The sequence below is a fragment of the Aegilops tauschii genome, chromosome 2 (genome assembly GCF_002575655.3).
Source record: "Aegilops tauschii subsp. strangulata cultivar AL8/78 chromosome 2, Aet v6.0, whole genome shotgun sequence".
Taxonomy (NCBI): Eukaryota; Viridiplantae; Streptophyta; class Magnoliopsida; order Poales; family Poaceae; genus Aegilops; species Aegilops tauschii.
Genome location: NC_053036.3, coordinates 647822533 through 647843924, shown reverse-complemented (window position 1 = coordinate 647843924; position 21392 = coordinate 647822533). Strand labels below are relative to the sequence as shown.

The window sequence follows — 21392 nt, the reverse complement described above, 5'->3', positions numbered from 1 at the left end:
GATGATAACTTCTTCTTGGACCAGTCCCTCACCCTCTTAGTAGACAGAGAGGGGAAACCGGGTCGGACTGAGGTTATTTGGTGGGGAAAGTATAGCACATACCGTCTGGAAACTTACCCCGTTAGTGTTCCTCTGCCATACAATTTTGGTTCTTCATTTTCAGTGTCAATCCCCTTTTGACATTTATAATATGTCGAAGAATAATGTGGGCCGACCGGTGTCATGGGAAATGCACATTGAGAGCCGACTGGTCGTTGTCGTGGGGATCATCGTCGGTTCAATGCATGCTCGTCGTGAACCCACACACCGGTGCCCAGACGATGGCGATGGTCATCGAGGAGTCATGAATGCGTGAATACTCTATCTCACATATTTCTCACCACGGAAAAAAAGAGGACGAAGTTTGAACAAACTTCAATGACAAGCCACCAGGGGTAGTGATAAAGTAGTAGTAGCACTGACGGTCCATTTTGACATCGGTCTGTGATGAACAATCAACCTCGCTACGGTTGAGGAGGACAATAATATAGACCGACCTAATTTTAACCAGTATGTGTTAACCGTCTTGGATGTCCTGCAGAGGCTTATCACTAACGCGCCTGCGCTGTCCCTGCCTCCAGTGATGACCCTCATCATTGACGTGTGGTCATAGGGCAGTTAGTGATGAGTGGTCACTTGTGTTTGGTTTTGTAGTAGTGTTGAAACCCTAAGGGCGTGTTTGGTTTCTAGGTTTGCACCTGCATTGCACCCTCCCCTTAAAAAAAAAAACCTGCATTGCACCCACCATGCAATTTTCTCCATGGTATAGGCTGCGCGTCTCACTGGGCCAGGCCCGACCGATGCAAAATCGGGCTCCCAGCCAGGCTGAGCGGAAACGCGTGCAAAGTCGCGAGCTAGGTCTCCTCTTCCGATCCTGTCGGCTCGCATTTCCCGCCTCTCTCCGCCGCTCTCTCCTGTGATTTGGATCTCCCCCTTCGCCGCCGCATCCCCTCCGCCGCCGCATCTCCTCTTCGCCGGTGCCAAGGTAAAGCTCTCCTTCTCTCTTCCCCCTCCCTACCGCCCCAAGATCTAGTCCCTCCCTCCCATCCCCAGCTTCTGGCGACCTACTCGCCGTCGCTCGCCCGGCCGTGGGAGCAAGCACGGGACTCCGGCGGCACGTAGACTACGTGCGCGCGCGCACCGGTCGTGCACACGCGGCCGCCTGGCCGATCTGCCTGTGAGAGCTGCCGGCAGCACGGACCCGCTCGATTTGCCCTTGCCGGTTGAGCAGCTCCATCTCCTACTTGGTTCGGCCGCTGGCCTTGTAGAGGCCCGATCTGGCTGTGCGATCCTATGGATTAGAGATGATTCTGCATGTTTTTTGTAACTCCATGAATAATTTGTTTTTTGACTTCACGAATAATTTGTGCATATTTTTCTTTTGATTTGATCAAGAGGAAGAAGAACAAGAGATCAGCTAGCTAGAGGAAGAAGAACAAGAGAGACAAGCTAGTTTTGTTTTGTATTTGTGCTGTTGGGATCAAGAGATCAGCTAGCTGGAGCAGATATAAAGAAAAAAGGAAACCCCAGGCAGCGGCCGCGGCGGAGACAGAGATCGACGGTGCGGGCAAGAGGCGCCGATGGGCGGCGGGTCGATCAAGTCGGACATGGAGATGCTGATGGAGGACATCATCTCCCTGCGGAGAGAGCGGAAAGACCTCATGGAGTCTCTTACTCCCAGGATTTCTTCCTGGAGGGATCGGATCTCTGGAGAAGCAATCTCGTCCTTCCATAAGATGGACTCGAGCACCATCAAACAAGCCTCCAGTTTCCAGTCCGACTCACAGCAGCAGGTATACTTGACAGACGACTTCGATATTCTGGAGGACGTCGAGGATTTGGGCCAGCGGATGCTATCTTTGGCACATTCTCTTTCGACTTCCCATGCCCCCATCTCCTTGTACAAGGCGGACGAGCTGGTTAGCACAGCATCCAAATTAGCGCATATCTCGCTGGATTTCTGCAAATCTACCGGGGCGGCAATGGAGGAGGCAGCGGAGGAGGAGAGGAAGACGAAGCAGACTCAAGAGAAGAAGAATGATGAGCTGAGCAAGCTTTTTCTGCCCAACGAATTCTTGGAACTCTCCTGCAGTGTCCTGGATAGACCCTACTGCTACAAAAATGAGTTGGCCATGCTGTTTAAGGTGGAGGAAGAGGAGGAGTATGAGAGGGTGAGGGAGGCCGAGAGAGAGATGGAGAGGCAGAGGGCGAAGAGTAAGCAGAGGAGGCAGAGGGAGAAGAACAAGCAGCAGATTGTGGTGAAGGAGGAGCGCGTTGCTGATGAGCAGCAAACAAAATCTCAAACGGAGCAACTCAAAGAGTGGATGGATGATGAGCTGGAATTTTTCGCAGGCCACCGTAGCATCTGGGAACGCTCTAGTGGCAGCAAGGCCGGGCGGTTCGGTGGCTTCGAAGATAAAAGTAAGTAAAATATCCATGCTCAACTTTATTCGTTTAGTCTATTATTATTATCTTGGTGAGCTCTTACTACTATGATTTTTTATACTACCACTGAGACAAAAAAAATTACTTACTATTTTGCTGGCACTCGCTGTCCTATTATGGGCCAGTACCTGTGTGTGTCATAAGGTGCGGATGGACAAACGGGATGCAAATGAGTGAAGATCTGACCGTACCATAATAAATATATGGCTTGATCTACTAAATTCCAGTAAGCGGCAAGTTAACTATGGGACTTGCTACAACATAAAACTGAATCTGCAATAAGTCATTTATTTATAGTATTGGTCTGATTAAAAAGTGTGAAGTAAGACCCATTGAGTATGGACAATTGGGCACAGTTAAATTAGGAAATAATCTGCAACTCAAGGATACTCACATTGTCATATTTATAGTATAGGAAAGTATTAAAATTGAATTAGAGCTTTAATGTGGTATAAGGACTGAGGAGTATCTCGGTAAATGCAAGTATTCACACTTACACGGTTCAACAAAACAGGGGGGAAGTGGTATCTGCTTGAGATCTCTTTGTACTACTAACTCTTGAAGCATTTCAAAATGAAAGTGAACTGATGGTCTTTGTTTAATTTGTGTTGCAGCGACATTAAGTCCTCTCCAATTTACGCACTGCACACCCGGTATCCTTCTGCCCCGTGCCGCTGTCACTGAAAGAACGTTGCAAATCTACTCATTCAAACTTGTTGGACTAACGGAGCAGCTGAAGTGGCCACTCTCTGTTTATGGCGTGGTTGCTGCCCGAGACACCGTAGACTGCAACCGCAACCTTCTCTTCTCTCGGTCGAGGATCAGGGGTCAATTACTCTCTGGACATGTATGTACTGTTGTATATTCACTTTCTCTTCATTGCCCTCTTCTTCTTTTAAGTAATACATACTTCTTTGTCCTCTGTTTCTTTTAAGTAATATATACTTCTTTGTCCTCTGGTTCTTTTAAGTAGTATTTTTCTTCCTCTTCAGCCAAACACTATAATGATGATTTAATCTAATGATTGCAGGACTCTTATCTGCGCTTGACTGGCCCGTCTCGAGCAATTCTAGTTGGGGATTATGTTGACTTTGAAGTTGAACTAAAAGTACGTGATGGAGATGATGAGCACAATGATACACAGTTGATGTGTGTTAGCAAGCGGTATAAAGAAGCAGACGGCGACGGTGAGCAACCTTTACTCTTCGATAGCCCATTATGTACTGCAGAGTTGAGGTTTGAGCTTTTTCCTACGACGGTCCAGCTCACTGTATTGTCCGTTCGTGTTGTTGGAGGTGAGTTCCCTTTTAGCTCTGGGGGTCAGGTTGCTTGTATTGTTTCTGGCCGTGAGAGGGTTGTGCTGTTTGATTCTACTGAAAAAATTACTAGAGAAGACGAAGTAGTTTTGGATGGTTATGTTCCTTTGTCAAGAAACGCCATTTCAGTAGAGTTTGAAAAAGGAGTGACTGTTGAGGTAACAGCCTATGTTGATTCTGGTTCTATCGCTGATCGTGTCCACTTCCCTTCCAAGTGGTGCAACATTAGTCAGGATAGATGTTTCATCTGTGGTTCTGAGGTGGAGATTACTGTTGCATGGTCCCGGGTTGTGAGAGACAAGATGGAGATGTTGCTGGAGGGATACGCTACCCAGGTGTAGTGTGCTATCTGTAATCAGGAGTGGTAATTGTATGTCGGCAAGTATCAACTATATATATTATTATTTGTATGTTGCCTCTATATTTTGTATGTCGGCAAGTAGTATGTATGAAGTCTATATTATATTATTTGACTCTTATGTGTTAATGAGCAGTCGTGTTGTGTGAAATATTCAGGAAATAGCCTTGAAAGCCAAGTTTGCTTGTACTGGCATTATGTTTACTTGTGTTGTGTGCCATTGCAAATATTCTGCTCAGCTGCTTAATAGAAGTATGTAAGATTGGGATGTCCTGCATTTAATCTCCCACCTGGTACCATTGTTGCATTGCTTGTGAAGGGTGTCCTCCATGGATGGTAGATCGTGTGCTTTGCTTACCCAGGGAAGAAATACAAGTTAGGATGGTCTCGAGTTTGCAAGTCACAGCCCAAACAAAATAATTGAGAGTCAATTAACAAGTTGGGATGCAATCCAGATAGATTCTGCAACTGAAGTTGTAGAGAATTTCCTTTTCACATAAGAGCATCTCCAACAGCCGCGCCAAAAGACGTGCGCGCAGGGTAAAAAGCCCATTTAGCGTGCGCGGGAAGTTTTCGCGCGCTCCAGCGGCGGCGGAAACAAGTGTGCGCGATAAACGTTTGCGCGCGCGGGGGAGAAAGCTGTCGGTTGCGTGATAGATTTGGCGCGCCGCATTGTGGCGCTCGCCACGCGTTCCTCCACATTGCCACGCGCGCATTTCCCCCGCCTCCTCGCGGCTTCCACTGCTTTCTCGCCGTTTCCTCACCGCTTCAGCGCCCCGCCACCACCGCGCCACCATGCTGCCGCGGCGTCCGTGAGCGCCCCAACGACTGGTACTACGCCGAGATCCGGTCCGGCGACGTCCGGCTCGGCCTCGGCACGTTCTAGACCGCGCACGAAGCCGCCCGCACGTACGACGCGGTGGCGTGGCGCCTAGAGAGGCCTCCGCCGCGGATGAACTTTCGTGACGTCTACACGCGCGAACAGGCGCAGGCCGTCGCCCCTCTGCCTCTTCTTATCACGGACCAGGACCATGTGGAGCACCGTCGGCGGCAGCCCCGCCACCTCATTGCCGAGGAGGACGAGCGAGCCATGGCGGACTGGCGCCGGCTCCACCTGGAGGACGTCGCCGACGAGCGCGCCTACTGGGCGGAGAGGACGGCAAGGCGCCGCACGGAGCGGGCAGACCGGCGTCGGCGGAAGGCACTGGCCATATCGCAGTGCGATATCGTTGAAGCAGGTGGGAAGTCGATCTTCACGTCAGACGATGAACGTTGGGACGACATATGGATCGATACCTCGGACAACACCACCGAGGATGAGGATGATGATGAGGACGACTCGGAGTAGTTCTAGCTGCACCATAGTTTATCTAGTTGCACCGTAGTTTAATTTTATGTAGTTGCACCGTAGTTCTGTTTATCTATCTATGCTATGAACTATGTAAAATATCTTTGTATCGTTTTTTATCTATGCTATGAGAATTATGTATGGTTTAAATCTATGCACCGTAGTGTTTGTGCGAGAGCGCGCACGCTGCATTTTACCGCGGCTACTGGAGCCAGCGTTGCCCGCCGCGCCAAACCAGGCGATGGGCGCGCTGCAAACTGGTTTTTAGCGCGCCGCGTGTTGGGCGGCTGTTGGAGATGCTATAAGAGGTTGGTGACAGGAGTGAACTGCCCTAATGTCTGAGTTGGTTGAATAGTATCCACGGTTTATTTTCGTCCCACCACTTTCGTCTAGCTTATTTTCGTCTCACATGCATCCCACCACTATATCTCCTCACGTTGGTTTTTTAATCCTCGCAATGAAAACTTTCCTAACCTTTTTAAAATTTCCTAACTAGACATGTTACAAACGGGCAAGGAACGATAGCACGTTACCAATCAATAAAATTCAGTTTAATGACAATCAATTCTAAATCCTAACTTTGCTAATGCATTGATCTTTGCTTTTTGTCACTAATAATTATCTCTCTCTACTCCTAATGGGGGAGTACCTCCCCCACCAAGCGCTCTCTCTCTCTAGATCTCTTAGATCGTCAGCTGGTCGCGGAGGCACATATAGGTTTCGGCTCCTCCACTAATGGCGACATCAAGGGCTGGTTCAGGCCGGCTATCGTGAAGCCTGTTTCTTCGTGGACCCAATTCTTCGACGAGTTGCTGGAGAAAGACAGGGGCTTGAGGGGGATTCGGATTCTACGAGTCGGAGCGGCATATGGGGCGGTTCCTGAGCCTGGTATGCGAGGGATCGGCACCAGGGCAGGCAAGCGGTTCCTGGCATGGCAACATTGGTGCAGCACACCGGCTCAGTCGCCCGGACCAAGGGGAGGCTCGTTCACGTACGCCCTCAACCGCGTGCTCGGCTGACCCCACGCCTTTTCCAGTAAACACGTGTTACCTCGTCCCCGTCAAAATGTTCCTTAGCACTACAAATATCTCTAGCTATCATGTTGCTCAATGTTTTGTTGCGATCGTATGAAAGGTAGGCAGATTCCTTCCCAATGCCACATGTTCCTGCACTTGTATGCTTTTGAAATTGCAGAAATGGTGCTGGCCTAATTCACCGCTTCCAGTTCCAGTGAGATTATTTATTATTCGGCTATGAGTTGTTACTAACTTCATGGTTTTCTTTTTCTACAGTTGGGCTTTTATAGTTGAATTCCTACTCCCTCCGTTCCAAATTACTCATCGCAGAAATGGATGTATCTAGAAGTAAAATACATCTAGATACATCCATACCTGCGACAAGTAATTCGGAATCGGACGGAGTACATGTTAAGCAGGCTGCAACGAGCAAGTAATCTTCTTTGGAGTGCCACCAAATCAAATTTAGAGATTATGTTTGTACACCCTTGTTAACAGAGATGGCAGGGCATGCATGCATTGGCCCTTCTCTACTTGGTACTTCAATCAAATGGTGGTAGTCAATTTTATCTAAGAGCTATGTCTGATATGTGGCCTCTCAAGTGAACACTGACGTGCCACAAAGCGAGCTACTGATATCTTGTGAAGTGAAAATATGCTATGTGATTACGGGCTATGCATGGGAGTTTAGATATTTTCACACGTTTGTTTTGGATGCTGGTGTACTATTGAATTTGATTTAGATGTCAAGTGTACATTCATGAGCGCCATGATAAAACAAGCACTACATGGATGCGTTCCTGATGTTCTTTTTCATCAAAATGTGACAAAGTTTAATTACCTCTAATATGCATGCCCTAGTCAGTCTTAAGAGCATGAAGCCTGCTTATTTGTCCAACATATGCCATTGGGTGCAGATTCCAGACCTGCCATCCTATTTGTCCAATAGGCCAACTGCCTATACAGAATATCTGTCAAGAATGCACTAATGCGACTTATGCAGACCTCTTTCATTTGTTTGAGAAATTTGCAAGAAGAAAAAAAGTGCAGTGTTGTGAATAAAATATAAGACTGGGATCAGTGTTTCTACAACAACACCGGTGTGTTTCATGTATTTTTTTTGTTCGTATTACCTTTTCTGCCGTTCCCAGTAATCTATGCCTTGCTGCATATTCAATAAAATTCCTCTAATTCTGGCTTAGTTGTTTCCTCAGCTTCTGTATGACGAGGACGTATGGATCCGAGGAAGTTTCTGATGCAGAGATAGCTTTGGAAGGAAGTTTTGTCGCGTGGTGTTTACATGCTGGTGGTACTCTTGGTGGTTTCTATAGTCTTATTGCCAACTGAAAAGAAGTAACGTAACATTTGTTGGGCTTAATTCATCCATCAATGCCAAAATACAAAAGGCTGAAAAACAAAAATGAATAGTTATGTGGCCTGTTGAAGAAAAATCAAAAAGGGAAAAAGATAATAGTATTTCTAAAGGTATTTTTCTGGAGATCCAACAATACCCATTTTATATATTTATTTTGAAAGAAATAATTATATTGATCAGAAGTGTCATATAGAGAACTGTTATAAAGTTGTTTTTAGTATACTAGCAATAATTCCAGACGATGACACTACTATCAGCTGTAAAAGCTATTTTTAGTACTCTATTTCACAACACCCAATGAGCAGCTACCTATGTATGTAAAGAATATTAGTATTATGAATTTTGGCATCAACGGACAGAATTACATGTAAAGTATAAAACCTTTTGAGGTACAGTCATCTTAATAGACTAGATCACCACACGGTGCTAAATGAATCAACAAGCTAGCTGCTAATTAACACTAGTAGAAAACTGGGCTTTGGTCACAGGGCAATATTCACATTAGTCCCGGTTCAGTCACAAACCGGGACTAATGTGAGCATTGGTCCCGGTTCGTGCGGCCAGGGGCCTGCCAAGCCTCGTGGGGGCATTGGTCCCGGTTCGTCCGGCCCCTTTGGTCCCGGTTGGTGGGACAAACTGGGACCAATGGGCCTCGCTCCTGGCCCACCACCATTTGTCCCGGTTGGTGGCTTGAACCGGGACCAGAGACTCACCCTTTAGTCCCGGTTCATACCACAAACTGGGACTAAAGGGTTGGTCCTAGTAGCGGTCAGAGTTTAGTCCCACCTCGCCAACCGAAGAGCGCTCACACCGATTTATAAGCCCTGTCCCTCTCTGCCTTGTTGAGCTCCTCTCAAAGTGAAAATAGATGCCCTTATACAGGAAATTTGACCTAAATTCACAGTAAATTTCTTTGAATTTCATAGAAATTTATTATGAATTTAGGTTGAATTTTCTCTATAGGCGCATCTATGTTCATTTTTTTATAGTAAATAAAATAAATAAACCTTAATAAAATAAATAGAAATAAATAAACCTTAATAAAATAAAATAAAATAAACTATAGTAAATAAAATAAATAAACCTTAATAAAATAAATAAAAATAGCAGCAGTAAAATAAATAAAAATAGCAGCAGTAAAATAAATAAAAATAAAATAAATAAAGTAAAATACATAAGTAATTAGAAACAAAATGGAATAAAATAAATACGTTTTTTTATTCATATATATATGTATTGACCCCCTTCTTCAAATTAGATGTTTCGGATGCGGGATGAACTCCTAGCAGAAGATCGTATGCGAGCAATTCAAGAGGAATTGGCGGCATTCTTCCTTGACCACATGATCGCTGAAAACGGAGAATACTATGTGGACCCTGTGTTCTTACAATTTAATTAGGAGATTATATTGTAAGAGATAATTATTGTATATATGTAGCCGGTAGTGTCAGATAGATATACGAGAACTTGTTGTTCGACCAATCTCTCGGAGAAGGAGAGGTGGTCGATATCACTTCTCTCTGTATGCATATGTTCATGACGATCTTCTGTTTCCTTCATTTGCTTACTAGCTAGCGTGTCTAGTCCTCTCCATACGTATATAGTACGTAGCGTCGACCAAGCACGGAGATAAGAGATGACACTTCTCTCTATTAATTAGCTAGCTAACACAATATATGAAACACCTAAATAAACCCCCAAACCCCCCCCCCCCCAACCCCCCTCCCCTTAAAAAAAACAAAAACCCCAGCCCCTGAAATGCTGACGCATGGATGCCTATTGGTCCCGGTTGATGACACCAACTGGGACAAAAGGCCCTGCCTATTGGTCCCGGTTGGTGGCACCAACCGGGACCAAAGTCCCCCTGCCTGGGCTGGCAGCAGCGGCCACGTGGAGGACCTTCTTGTTGGAAATATGCCCTAGAGGCAATAATAAAATGGTTATTATTATATTTCCTTGTTCATGATAATTGTCTATTGTTCATGCTATAATTGTGTTATCCGGAAATCGTAATACATGTGTGAATACATAGACCACAATATGTCCCTAGTGAGCCTCTGGTTGACTAGCTCGTTGATCAACAGATAGTCATAGTTTCCTGACTATGGACATTGGATGTCATTGATAATGGGATCACATCATTAGGAGAATGATGTGATGGACAAGACCCAATCCTAAGCATAGCACAAAAGATCGTGTAGTTCGTTTGCTAGAGCTTTTTCAAATGTCAAGTATCATTTCCTTAGACATGAGATTGTGCAACTCCCGGATACCGTAGGAGTGCTTTGGGTGTGCCAAACGTCACAACGTAACTGGGTGACTATAAAGGTGCACTACGGGTATCTCCGAAAGTGTCTGTTGGGTTGGCACGAATCGAGACTGGGATTTGTCACTCCATATGACGGAGAGGTATCTCTGGGCCCACTCGGTAATGCATCATCCTAATGAGCTCAATGTGACCAAGTGTTTGGTCACGGGATCATGCATTACGGTACGAGTAAAGTGACTTGCCGGTAACGAGATTGAACAAGGTATTGGGATACCGATGATCGAATCTCGGGCAAGTAACGTACCGATTGACAAAGGGAATTGTATACGGGATTGATTGAATCCTCGACATCGTGGTTCATCCGATGAGATCATCGTGGAACATGTGGGTGCCAACATGGGTATCCAGATCCCGCTGTTGGTTATTGACCGGAGAGTCGTCTCGGTCATGTCTGCATGTCTCCCGAACCCGTCGGGTCTACACACTTAAGGTTCGGTGACGCTAGGGTTGTAGAGATATTAGTATGCGGAAATCCGAAAGTTTTTCGGAGTCCCGAATTAGATCCCGGACGTCATGAGGAGTTCCGGAATGGTCCGGGGGTGAATAATTATATATAGGAAGCCCAGTTTCGGCCACCGGGAAAGTTTCGGGGGTCACCGGCACTACTAGGAAAAGGGCTATAGATGAAATGGCCACTAATGGCGCACCAGAAATGTGGTGCGCCATTGCTATATAGCAATGGCGCACCATGTGCTGGTGCGCCATTAGTGTGAAAGACACTAATGGCGCACCAGACAAACGGTGCGCCATTAGTAACAATTTTTTTTATTTTGCCAGACATACTAATGGCGCACCAGGACATTGTGCGCCATTACTAGTTGTAACTAGTAATGGCGCACCAGCAACATAGTGCGCCACTAAAATATTTTTTTTATTTTTTAATTTTATGCAAAACTACTAATGGCGCACCTGGTGCAGTGCGCCATTACTAGTTTAAGCTAGTAATGGCGCACTGCTCCCCGTGCGCCATTAGTGTATATTTCATGGACACTTGATCTCGATCCCCCTTCCATCTCGATCGCTATCCCACCTCGCCAGATCCGGTCCCCCTCGCCGCCGAGCACCCCCTGCACCCTCTACCCCGCTCCACCGGGCGCCGCCGACGACCCCCCGCACCCTCCCCCGCTCCACCGCCGCCGACGACCCACCGCACCCTTCCCTGCTCCACCGCCGCCGCCGACGACCCACCGCACCCTCCCCTGCTCCACCGCCGCCGACGACCCACCGCACCCTAGCTCCCCTGCTCCACCGCCGCCGATGACCCACCGCACCCTCCCCGGCCCGCTCCACCGCCGCCGACGACCCCCTGCACCCTCTCCGGCCTGCTCCACCGTCACAAATGAATGCTATAGCTAATTCCTCCCTCTCCCTCGCCAGTTCCCCTTCGTCCCTCTCCCCCGCGCCAGTTCCTCTCCGTCCGCTCCCAATCCGCGCCCCCGCCGCCTCCCTCTCCCCATCCTCCCCTCCGACCCCACCCCACTCTCGCCGGAGCAGCGCCGCAGGGCCGACACCAACCTCGCCCTCACCCGCGCGCGCCGCAACCTCCGCCTCGCATTCAACAACTACACATTCTACACCGATGACAAGGACATGAAGAGCGATGGTTATCAGAACTCCGGGGTAACGATGTAATCCTACACCGGTAACGACAAGGACAGAGCACCCCCCGCAACCCCCGACGACCTACCGCACCCTCCCCCGCTCCACCGCCGCCGAGCACCCCCCGCACCCTGTTTTTATAAAAATTATTACTGTTTTTATATAAAAAAATTACTGTTATGATTTAAACAAGTTTGAACATATTTAAACACAAATAAATATCAAACAGCATTTTAAATGCATAAAAAAATTTGGGAGCCTGGGAAACGAACCCAGGACCTCCTAGTGTGTGTGCTGCGTGCTGACCAGTCGGGCTAGTGGGCGTGTTCTGATGGAGATAGGGTTAGGTGGGATATAACCTGACCAGTCGGGCTGTAAGTAAAACAAAATTCTAATGGCGCACCAAGGGGAGGTGCGCCATTAGAATCGACATACTTATGGCGCACCAGGGGGAGGTGCGCCATTAGAATTTTTATACTTGTTCCCCTCGCACTGTCGCCTCCCTCCCTCCCTCGCTCGCAAGATCCCCCATTCCTCGACCCCAACCGTACGCCGCCGCCCCCTCCGTCCGCCGCGCCTGCACGCCGTCGGCGACGCCGCCGCCGCTGTGGTCTTGCGCTGCCTCGACGCCGCCGCCCCGACCCCCGCGGGACTCCACCCCCGCCACCCCCGCGCCCCCCGAACGGGATCGGCCGAGCGCGCGCCGCCCGCTCCTTTCCTCTCCTCCTCCCTCCGACGAGCGAGGGCCTCCTCCAGCCCCTGCAGCAGCCGGTGAGCGCGGCCCCGACGCGCCCATCCCGCCTTTCAAGTTCAAGTTCAGCACTTTCATATGGTATCTCCAGTTCTGAAAAGTAGATTCATATTGTATCTCAAGCAAGTCTCATTTCTCATTATCATAAGGAGTATAGGCAATATTTACAGAGCTTCACTTGGTCCAAATCAGAACCTATAATGCCCACATCAATTTGTTAGTTTATGTTCCAGCTTGACAGTTTGTTTGTTGAAAGCAGTGATGTTGTTAGTTTAAAGGGAGCAAGCTTTGCTGCCCATGAAATCTGTTACTCTTTAGGTCCTGGCCATGTTTGGCATGAATAACCTCCAGATAATTAATTATTGTTTGAGTAATAATAAAAAGTACAAGTGTGATTTAGAGACGAAACCTTCGAGGAGTGACAAACCTTCGAGGTCCCTGCCAAGACCTGCCAAGACACTCAGCAACATAGCATTTAACACCAGACAAAACCTTCGAGGAGTGACAAACATGGCTTGCACTGTTGCACAAGGTGGCAAACACCACTTACTAAAAATATATCAAGCAGAAAACAGATTCATTCAAACAAGACCCTCACTCAAAAATATATCAAGCAGAAAACACCAGACAAAATTCATGTAACTCCATTCAAACAAGACCCTCACTCAAAAAAGTTTCAAATGCAGCCTCTCAGATTTGCTGCATTTGTGGCATCGGTTTGGGACACTTCGTGGAGTTGTGCTGCACAATTAACTTCATGGAGAACATTAGAATTTGTGTTTAGTGAAGTAGTTAGTGTACTGTACTTGCAATAGTTTGCTTGGTCTTTCTTTGGTTTAAGTTAAGTTATTGTCAGATTTTCCTCTCCATTGCTCTGAGTGGTGCTTGTGTTTCTACTTGCAGAAATGTACCATGAGTGGTACAATCTAATTTACTACTGCTGCTATATACATCAATGCTTTACTACTAGCCCTTGAGTGGTGCTTGTGCTTCTACTTGCAGAAATGTACTACTTGGGAATTTTGTCAACTTGTGATGCTGCTGCTGTACCCTGAGAGGCCCTTGAGTTTGCCGAAATGTCGATTGAATTCCGTTCCGGCAAATTCGGGTACTCCATATGTCCTATTTTCAGCAAAGGTCATGGTGAAATTTTCCGTGAATTTTAGCATGACTTTGCTAAAAATAGGACATATGGGGCACTTGCGACTAATGCATGGGCCGGGGTATCTTAGTACTTAATTAAGTAGGATCAACTGCCCCTTTATTCTTGCTGCATTAAACCATAGGTGGCAATAGAGCCAAGTGATTAGGCCCAACTTAGAATTCTCCTTCCCTTTTCTTGATAGGGTGTATTATTAGAAGATACCCATATATAACAGTCAACCTAGGGTCCCTCGGCATCGATAAACCCTAAATGATGAAAACTTAACTTAGCATTTAGGGTGCCTCAGCGTCGACAAACCCTAAAGGATAAAACCTTGGCTTTTAGGGTGCCTCGGTGTCGATAAAAACCTAAATGATGAAAGCTTAGGCTTTTAGGGTGCCTCGGCGTCGACAAACCCCAACATATTCTATTTGGATGGCCCTGCTAACCCTTGACCATAAATACTTGAGATGGATGTAGCAGGCTTAAAGAAAGAAATGTTTTTAGGCCAACTCCACTGGGCCTGGCTGAAAATGCACAAGTGTGCATGACTAACAATATTCTATTGTAAAGCTAAACAGGAAAGAGGAACCACTCATCCTAACCATTAGCTCTCAAAATTACCACTTCACTTCTTACTACTGAAAATCATAGACCATCTCCATTCACCAATTGCTCAAACCAGTTCGAAGGGCGTGTTTTCACCACACTGTGGATTATCTTATTGGACCCAACAGAGATGATGTAGTTTTGAATTATGAACATAGGAAATGTCGTCATCGGACGACGAAAGTCTCTCGGGGGAGTGCGACTAGTGCCACGACGGTCGAGGTCTGTGCGACAGGCCTCACCTGGACGATGATCGGCGCTTCAGCATTAAGCTCGAGGAGACCTTCGAAGTTGAAACGGTACGCAACGACGACAAGTGTTTTTTTCATAATTAAGCATGACTTCAACTATTCCAACGTGTAATTTCATCTTTTACAATTCGAGTATAGTTTATCCCATGCCATGCAAGACGCTATGTCTTGGAGAGGATGGATTTTGAAGATCATGAAAATTTTGAAACGAAGAAAATTCACCTGAGGACACATCATGATGTGGATTTTGAAGTAAATCTGTATAATGCTGAGAGCGTAACCCATTTTGGTTGCAAAAATTGGGAAGCATTTTGCAAGATGTATGGCTTTGATGAGGGTATGCTTGTCACCATGGATCTTGGTGATCCTCGCATCGACCAAGACAATATGGACATTTGGGTCATTGTTGATACGCCTCCAGTTCTACCGCTATGTGAGTTTCTCAAACATAGTTAATTATAACTAATTTATATTGTTCATTTCAAAATAGTTGACAGCTTATTTTCATTGACAGCTTATTTTGATTGTTCAAACAATGTGCGGAACATGGTAGACAGAACCTACTACACCGATGGCTCTGAGTTAACTTATAAGGAGAAAACTCATCTGGTCGGATTTTGTACTGATATTGAGAATTACAATATCTACAATCAAACTCCTCATCATTATGGTCCTCAATACATGCCACTAGTGCACGTGTTGAACTACGGTAACTACTATGGAGATACCCTGGTAAGATTTCTTACTATTACGACATCCGTGCATATTTTGCATAGTTCTAAAACTAGTACATTATCATTGCTAACTATGAAGTTATTACTATGTTTTTCAACAGATAATCCCAGAGGATTGTGTGCCTCATTTGATGTATCAGAATGGTAGGCTTGATGTTTTGAATATACAACCAGGTCATCCTACGAATCTCAACTGTCCATACCGGATTTCTAAAAGAAGTGGAGACATGCAAATCAAAGAATGGAAAAAAATGTATGGACAGTCGCAAGGAGCTTCTTGGAAGCAAAAGGAAGCGAGGCGCAAGAATTGGAGACAGGATGATCTCCATTCTCCATAATGGAGAGTCAGGGTCTATATTGTTTTATGCTATTTTACCTTAAAGAGGGTATTTCGGTCCTACCTAATACTGATGATCATGTGCTAAGAACAATTAAGTAGGGTTGGTTCGATGACTGTGAGGATGATGATCGTATGACTTGTTATTAATAACGAGTAGAAGTTGTATGATGATGATTAGTAGGACTTGTTAGGATTAGTATTAATTTCGACAAACTCGCTACTCGCGGTCTCGAGACTTGTAATGTTCTATCTTTGTTCGGTCTTTTGATTTCGGAGACTAATATGATGAATTGTATTCGGAGACTAATCTTCTATTGTATTCGATGAATCTGCTGTTGCTGTGTGGTGCTGTTTATATTCTGTCCAATAATATATTTTGTAATCTGTGCAAATATCAGAAAAGAAAAAAAATCCCTAATATACATACTAATGGCGCATCACCCAGACGTGCGCCATTAGTATGCCAAAGGATACTAATGGCGCATCGCCCACCAGTGCGCCATTAGTATGGCAAAGCACATGCCCATTGGGAGGCATACTAATGGCGCACCGGGGCCTATACTAATGGCGCACTGCCTGGTGCGCCATTAGAGTACCAGATACTAATGGCGCACCAGCGGTGCGCCATTAGTAAAAATTACTAGTGGCGTGATGCTAGTGGCGCACCAGTGGTGCGCCATTAGTAGGCAAAACTGGTGCGCCACTAGTAAGCCTTTTTCTAGTAGTGCGGTATTGTACCGGGACCATTGGAAGGGTCCCGGGGGTCCACCGGGTGGGGCCACCTATCCCGGAGGGCCTCATGGGCTGAAGTGGGGAAGGCAACCAGCCCCTGGTGGGCTGGTGCGCCCCCCTTGGGCCTCCCCTGCGCCTAGGGTTGGAAACCCTAGGAGTGGGGGGGGGGGGGGCGCCCCACTTGGCTTGGGGGGCAAGCCACCCCCTTGGCCGCCGCCCCCTTTGGAGATGGGATCTCCCAGGGCCGGCGCCCCCCCAGGGGGCCTATATAAAGGGGGGAGGGAGGGAAGCCGCACCACAGCCCCTGGCGCCTCCCTCTCCGTCCCGTAACACCTCTCCCTCTCGCTGAGCTTGGCGAAGCCCTGCCGAGATCCCCGCTACTTCCACCACCACGCCGTCGTGCTGCTGGATCTCCATCAACCTCTCCTTCCCCCTTGCTGGATCAAGAAGGAGGAGACGTCTTCCCCAACCGTACGTGTGTTGAACGCGGAGGTGCCGTCCGTTCGGCGCTCGGTCATCGGTGGTTTGGATCACGACGAGTACGACTCCATCAACCCCGTTCACTTGAACGCTTCCGCTCGCGATCTACAAGGGTATGTAGATGCACTCCTCTCTCTCGTTGCTAGATGACTCCATAGATTGATCTTGGTGATGCGTAGAAATTTTTTAATTTCTGCTACGATCCCCAACAGTGGCATTATGAGCTAGGTCTATGCGTAGTTTCTATGCACGAGTAGAACACAAACTTGTTGTGGGCGTAGATGTTGTCAATCTTCTTGCCACTACTAGTCTTATCTTGTTTCGGCGGCATTGTGGGATGAAGCGGCCCGGACCGACCTTACACGTACGCTTACGTGAGACAGGTTCCACCGACTGACATGCACTAGTTGCATAAGGTGGCTAGCGGGTGTCCGTCTCTCCCACTTTAGTCGGAACAGATTCGATGAAAAGGGTCCTTATGAAGGGTAAATAGAAATTGGCATATCACTTGTGGTTTTACGTAGGTAAGAAACGTTCTTTCTAGAAACCTATAAGAGCCACGTAAAAACATGCAACAACAATTAGAGGACGTCTAACTTGTTTTTGCGGCATATGCCTTGTGATGTGATATGGCCAGAAGATGTGATGAATGATATATGTGATGTATGAGATTGATCATGTTCTTGTAATAGGAATCACAACTTGCATGTCGATGAGTGTGACAACCGGCAGGAGCCATAGGAGTTGTCTTTATTTTTTTGTATGACCTGCGTGTCATTGAATAACGCCATGTAAATTACTTTACTTTATTGCTAAACACGTTAGCCATAGAAGTAGAAGTAATCGTTGGCGTGACAACTTCATGAAGACACGATGATGGAGATCATGATGATGGAGATCATGGTGTCATGCCGGTGACGAAGATGATCATGGCGCCCCGAAGATGGAGATCAAAAGGAGCAAAATGATATTGGCCATATCATGTCACTATTTGATTGCATGTGATGTTTATCATGTTTTACATCTTATTTGCTTAGAACGACGGTAGCTTAAATAAGATGATCCCTCGCAATAATTTCAAGAAAGTGTTCCCCCTAACTGTGCACCGTTGCGAAGGTTCGTTGTTTCGAAGCACCACGTGCTGATCGGGTGTGATAGATTCTAACGTTCGAATACAACGGGTGTAAGCCAGATTTACACACGCAATACACTTAGGTTGACTTGACGAGCCTAGCATGTACAGACATGGCCTCGGAACACGGAAGACCGAAAGGTCGAGCATGAGTCGTATGGAAGATACGATCAACATGTGAAGATGTTCACCGATGTTGACTAGTCCGTCTCACGTGATGATCGGACACGGCCTAGTTGACCCGGATCATGTTTCACTTAGATGACTAGAGGGATGTCTATCTGAGTGGGAGTTCGTTGAATAATTTGATTAGATGAACTTAATTATCATGAACTTAGTCTAAATCTTTACAATATGTCTTGTAGATCAAATGGCCCACGTTGCCCTCAATTTCAACACGTTCCTAGAGAAAACCAAGCTGAAAGATGATGGCAGCAACTATACGGACTGGGTCCGGAACCTGAGGGTCATCCTCATAGCTGTCAAGAAAGATTATCTCCTAGAAGCACCGCTAGGTGACGCACCCATCCCAGAGGACCAAGACGTTATGAACGCTTGGTAGTCACGTGCTGATGATTACTCCCTCGTTCAATGCGGCATGCTTTACAGCTTAGAACCGGGGCTCCAAAAGTGTTTTGAGCAACACGGAGCATATGAGATGTTCGAAGAGCTGAAAATGGTTTTCCAAGCTCATGCCTGGGTCGAGAGATATGAAGTCTCCGACAAGTTCTTCAGTTGTAAGATGGAGGAAAACAGTTCTGTTAGTGAGCACATACTCAAAATATCTGGGTTGCACAACCGCTTGACTCAGCTGGGAGTTAATCTCCCGGATGACGCGGTCATTGACAGAATCCTTCAGTCGCTTCCACCGAGCTACAAGAGCTTTGTGATGAACTTCAATATGCAGGGGATGGAAAAGACCATTCCTGAGGTATATTCAATGCTGAAATCAGCGGAGGTGGAGATCAAAAAGGAACATCAAGTGTTGATGGTGAATAAAACCACTAAGTTCAAGAAAGGCAAGGGTAAGAAGAACTTCAAGCAGGACGGCAAGGGAGTTGCCGCGCCCGGTAAGCCAGTTGCCGGGAAGAAGCCAAAGAATGGACCCAAGTCTGAGACTGAGTGCTTTTATTGCAAGGGAAGTGGTCACTCCAAGCGGAACTGCCCCAAGTACTTAGCGGACAAGAAGGCCGGCAACACCAAAGGTAGATGTGATATACATGTAATTGATGTGTACCTTACCAGTACTCGTAGTAGCTCCTGGGTATTTGATACCGGTGCGGTTGCTCATATTTGTAACTCAAAACAGGAGCTGCGGAATAAGCGGAGACTGGCGAAGGACGAGGTGACGATGCGCGTCGGGAATGGTTCCAAGGTCGATGTGATCGCCGTCGGCACGCTACCTCTACATTTACCTACGGGTTTAGTTTTAAACCTCAATAATTGTTATTTAGTGCCAGCTTTGAGCATGAACATTGTATCTGGATCTCGTTTAATGCGAGATGGCTACTCATTTAAATCCGAGAATAATGGTTGTTCTATTTATATGAGAGATATGTTTTATGGTCATGCCCCGCTGGTCAATGGTTTATTCTTAATGAATCTCGAACGTGATGTTACACATATTCATAGTGTGAATACCAAAAGATGTAAAGTTGATAACGATAGTCCCACATACTTGTGGCACTGCCGCCTTGGTCACATTAGTGTCAAGCGCATGAAGAAGCTCCATGCAGATGGACTTTTGGAGTCTCTTGATTACGAATCATTTGACACGTGCGAACCATGCCTCATCGGTAAGATGACCAAGACTCCGTTCTCCGGAACAATGGAGCGAGCAACCAACTTATTGGAAATCATACATACTGATGTGTGCGGTCCAATGAGTGTTGAGGCTCGCGGTGGCTATCGTTATGTTCTCACTCTCACTGATGACTTGAGTAGATATGGGTATGTCTACCTAATGAAACACAAGTCTGAGACCTTTGAAAAGTTCAAGGAATTTCAGAGTGAGGTTGAGAATCAACGTGACAGGAAAATAAAATTCTTACGATCAGATCGTGGAGGGGAATATTTGAGTCACGAATTTGGTACACACTTAAGGAAATGTGGAATAGTTTCACAACTCACGTCGCCTGGAACACCTCAGCGAAATGGTGTGTCTGAACGTCGTAATCGCACTCTATTGGATATGGTGCGATCTATGATGTCTCTTACCGATCTACCGCTCTCATTTTGGGGCTATGCTTTAGAGACAGCCGCATTCACTTTAAATAGGGCACCGTCTAAATCCGTTGAGACGACACCGTATGAATTATGGTTTGGGAAAAACCTAAGCTGTCGTTTCTAAAAGTTTGGGGATGCGATGCTTATGTCAAGAAACTTCAACCTGAAAAGCTCGAACCCAAGTCGGAGAAATGCGTCTTCATAGGATACCCTAAGGAAACCATTGGGTATACCTTCTACCTCAGATCCGAAGGCAAGATCTTTGTTGCCAAGAACGGGTCCTTTCTGGAGAAAGAGTTTCTCTCGAAAGAAATAAGTGGGAGGAAAGTGGAACTTGATGAAGTACTACCTCTTGAAGCGGAAAGTAGCGCAGCTCAGGAAAATGTTCCTGTGGTGCATGCACCGACTAGAGAGGAAGTTAATGATGATGATGATCAAGGTACTTCGGATCAAGCTCCTACTGAACTTTGTAGGTCCACAAGGACACGTTCCGCGCCAGAGTGGTACGGCAACCCTGTCTTGGAAATCATGTTGTTAGACAACGGTGAACCTTCGAACTATGAAGAAGCAATGGCGGGCCCAGATTCCGACAAATGGCCAGAAGCCATGAAATCCGAGATAGGATCCATGTATGAAAACAAAGTATGGACTTTGACTGACTTGCCCGATGATCGGCGAGCCATAGAAAATAAATGGATCTTTAAGAAGAAGACAGACGCGAACGGTAATGTGACCGTCTATAAGGCTCGACTTGTCGCTAAGGGTTATCGACAAGTTCAAGGGGTGGACTACGATGAGACTTTCTCACCCGTAGCGAAGCTGAAGTCCGTCCGAATCATGTTAGCAATTGCCTCATTCTATGATTATGAGATATGGCAAATGGACGTCAAAACAGCATTCCTTAACGGCTTTCTTAAGGAAGAATTGTATATGATGCAACCGGAAGGTTTTGTCGATCCTAAGAATGCTAACAAGGTATGCAAGCTCCAGCGCTCCATCTATGGGCTGGTGCAAGCATCTCGGAGTTGGAACATTCGCTTTGATGAGATGATCAAAGCGTTTGGGTTTACACAGACTTATGGAGAAGCCTGTGTTTACAAGAAAGTGAGTGGGAGCTCTGTAGCATTTCTCTTATTATATGTGGATGACATACTATTGATGTGAAATG

At 46.5% G+C, this 21392-nt stretch overlaps 2 protein-coding genes across 2 annotated transcripts; both read left to right on the top strand.

The window, feature by feature from the left end:
• Positions 1–901: 901 nt before the first annotated feature.
• Positions 902–4440, top strand: LOC109785391 (uncharacterized). The gene is made up of 4 exons (XM_020343990.4): positions 902–1024; positions 1435–2460; positions 3099–3331; positions 3515–4440. The coding sequence occupies exons 2-4, from the start codon at positions 1620–1622 to the stop codon at positions 4139–4141; spliced, it is 1701 nt and encodes a 566-aa protein (XP_020199579.1). The 5' UTR covers positions 902–1024; positions 1435–1619; the 3' UTR covers positions 4142–4440.
• A 670-nt stretch (positions 4441–5110) lies between these two features.
• LOC109785395 (uncharacterized) lies at positions 5111–5506 on the top strand. The gene has a single exon (XM_020343993.1). The coding sequence runs from the start codon at positions 5111–5113 to the stop codon at positions 5504–5506; it is 396 nt and encodes a 131-aa protein (XP_020199582.1).
• Positions 5507–21392: the final 15886 nt, after the last annotated feature.

Coding starts and splice junctions, on each gene's coding strand:
- LOC109785395 (XM_020343993.1), top strand. CDS start 5,111: ATGAACTTTCGTGACGTCTACACGCGCGAACAGGCGCAGGCCGTCGCC.
- LOC109785391 (XM_020343990.4), top strand. CDS start 1,620: ATGGGCGGCGGGTCGATCAAGTCGGACATGGAGATGCTGATGGAGGAC. Junction 2,461..3,098: donor CGGTGGCTTCGAAGATAAAA/GTAAGTAAAATA, acceptor TTTGTGTTGCAG/CGACATTAAGTCCTCTCCAA. Junction 3,332..3,514: donor GTCAATTACTCTCTGGACAT/GTATGTACTGTT, acceptor TAATGATTGCAG/GACTCTTATCTGCGCTTGAC.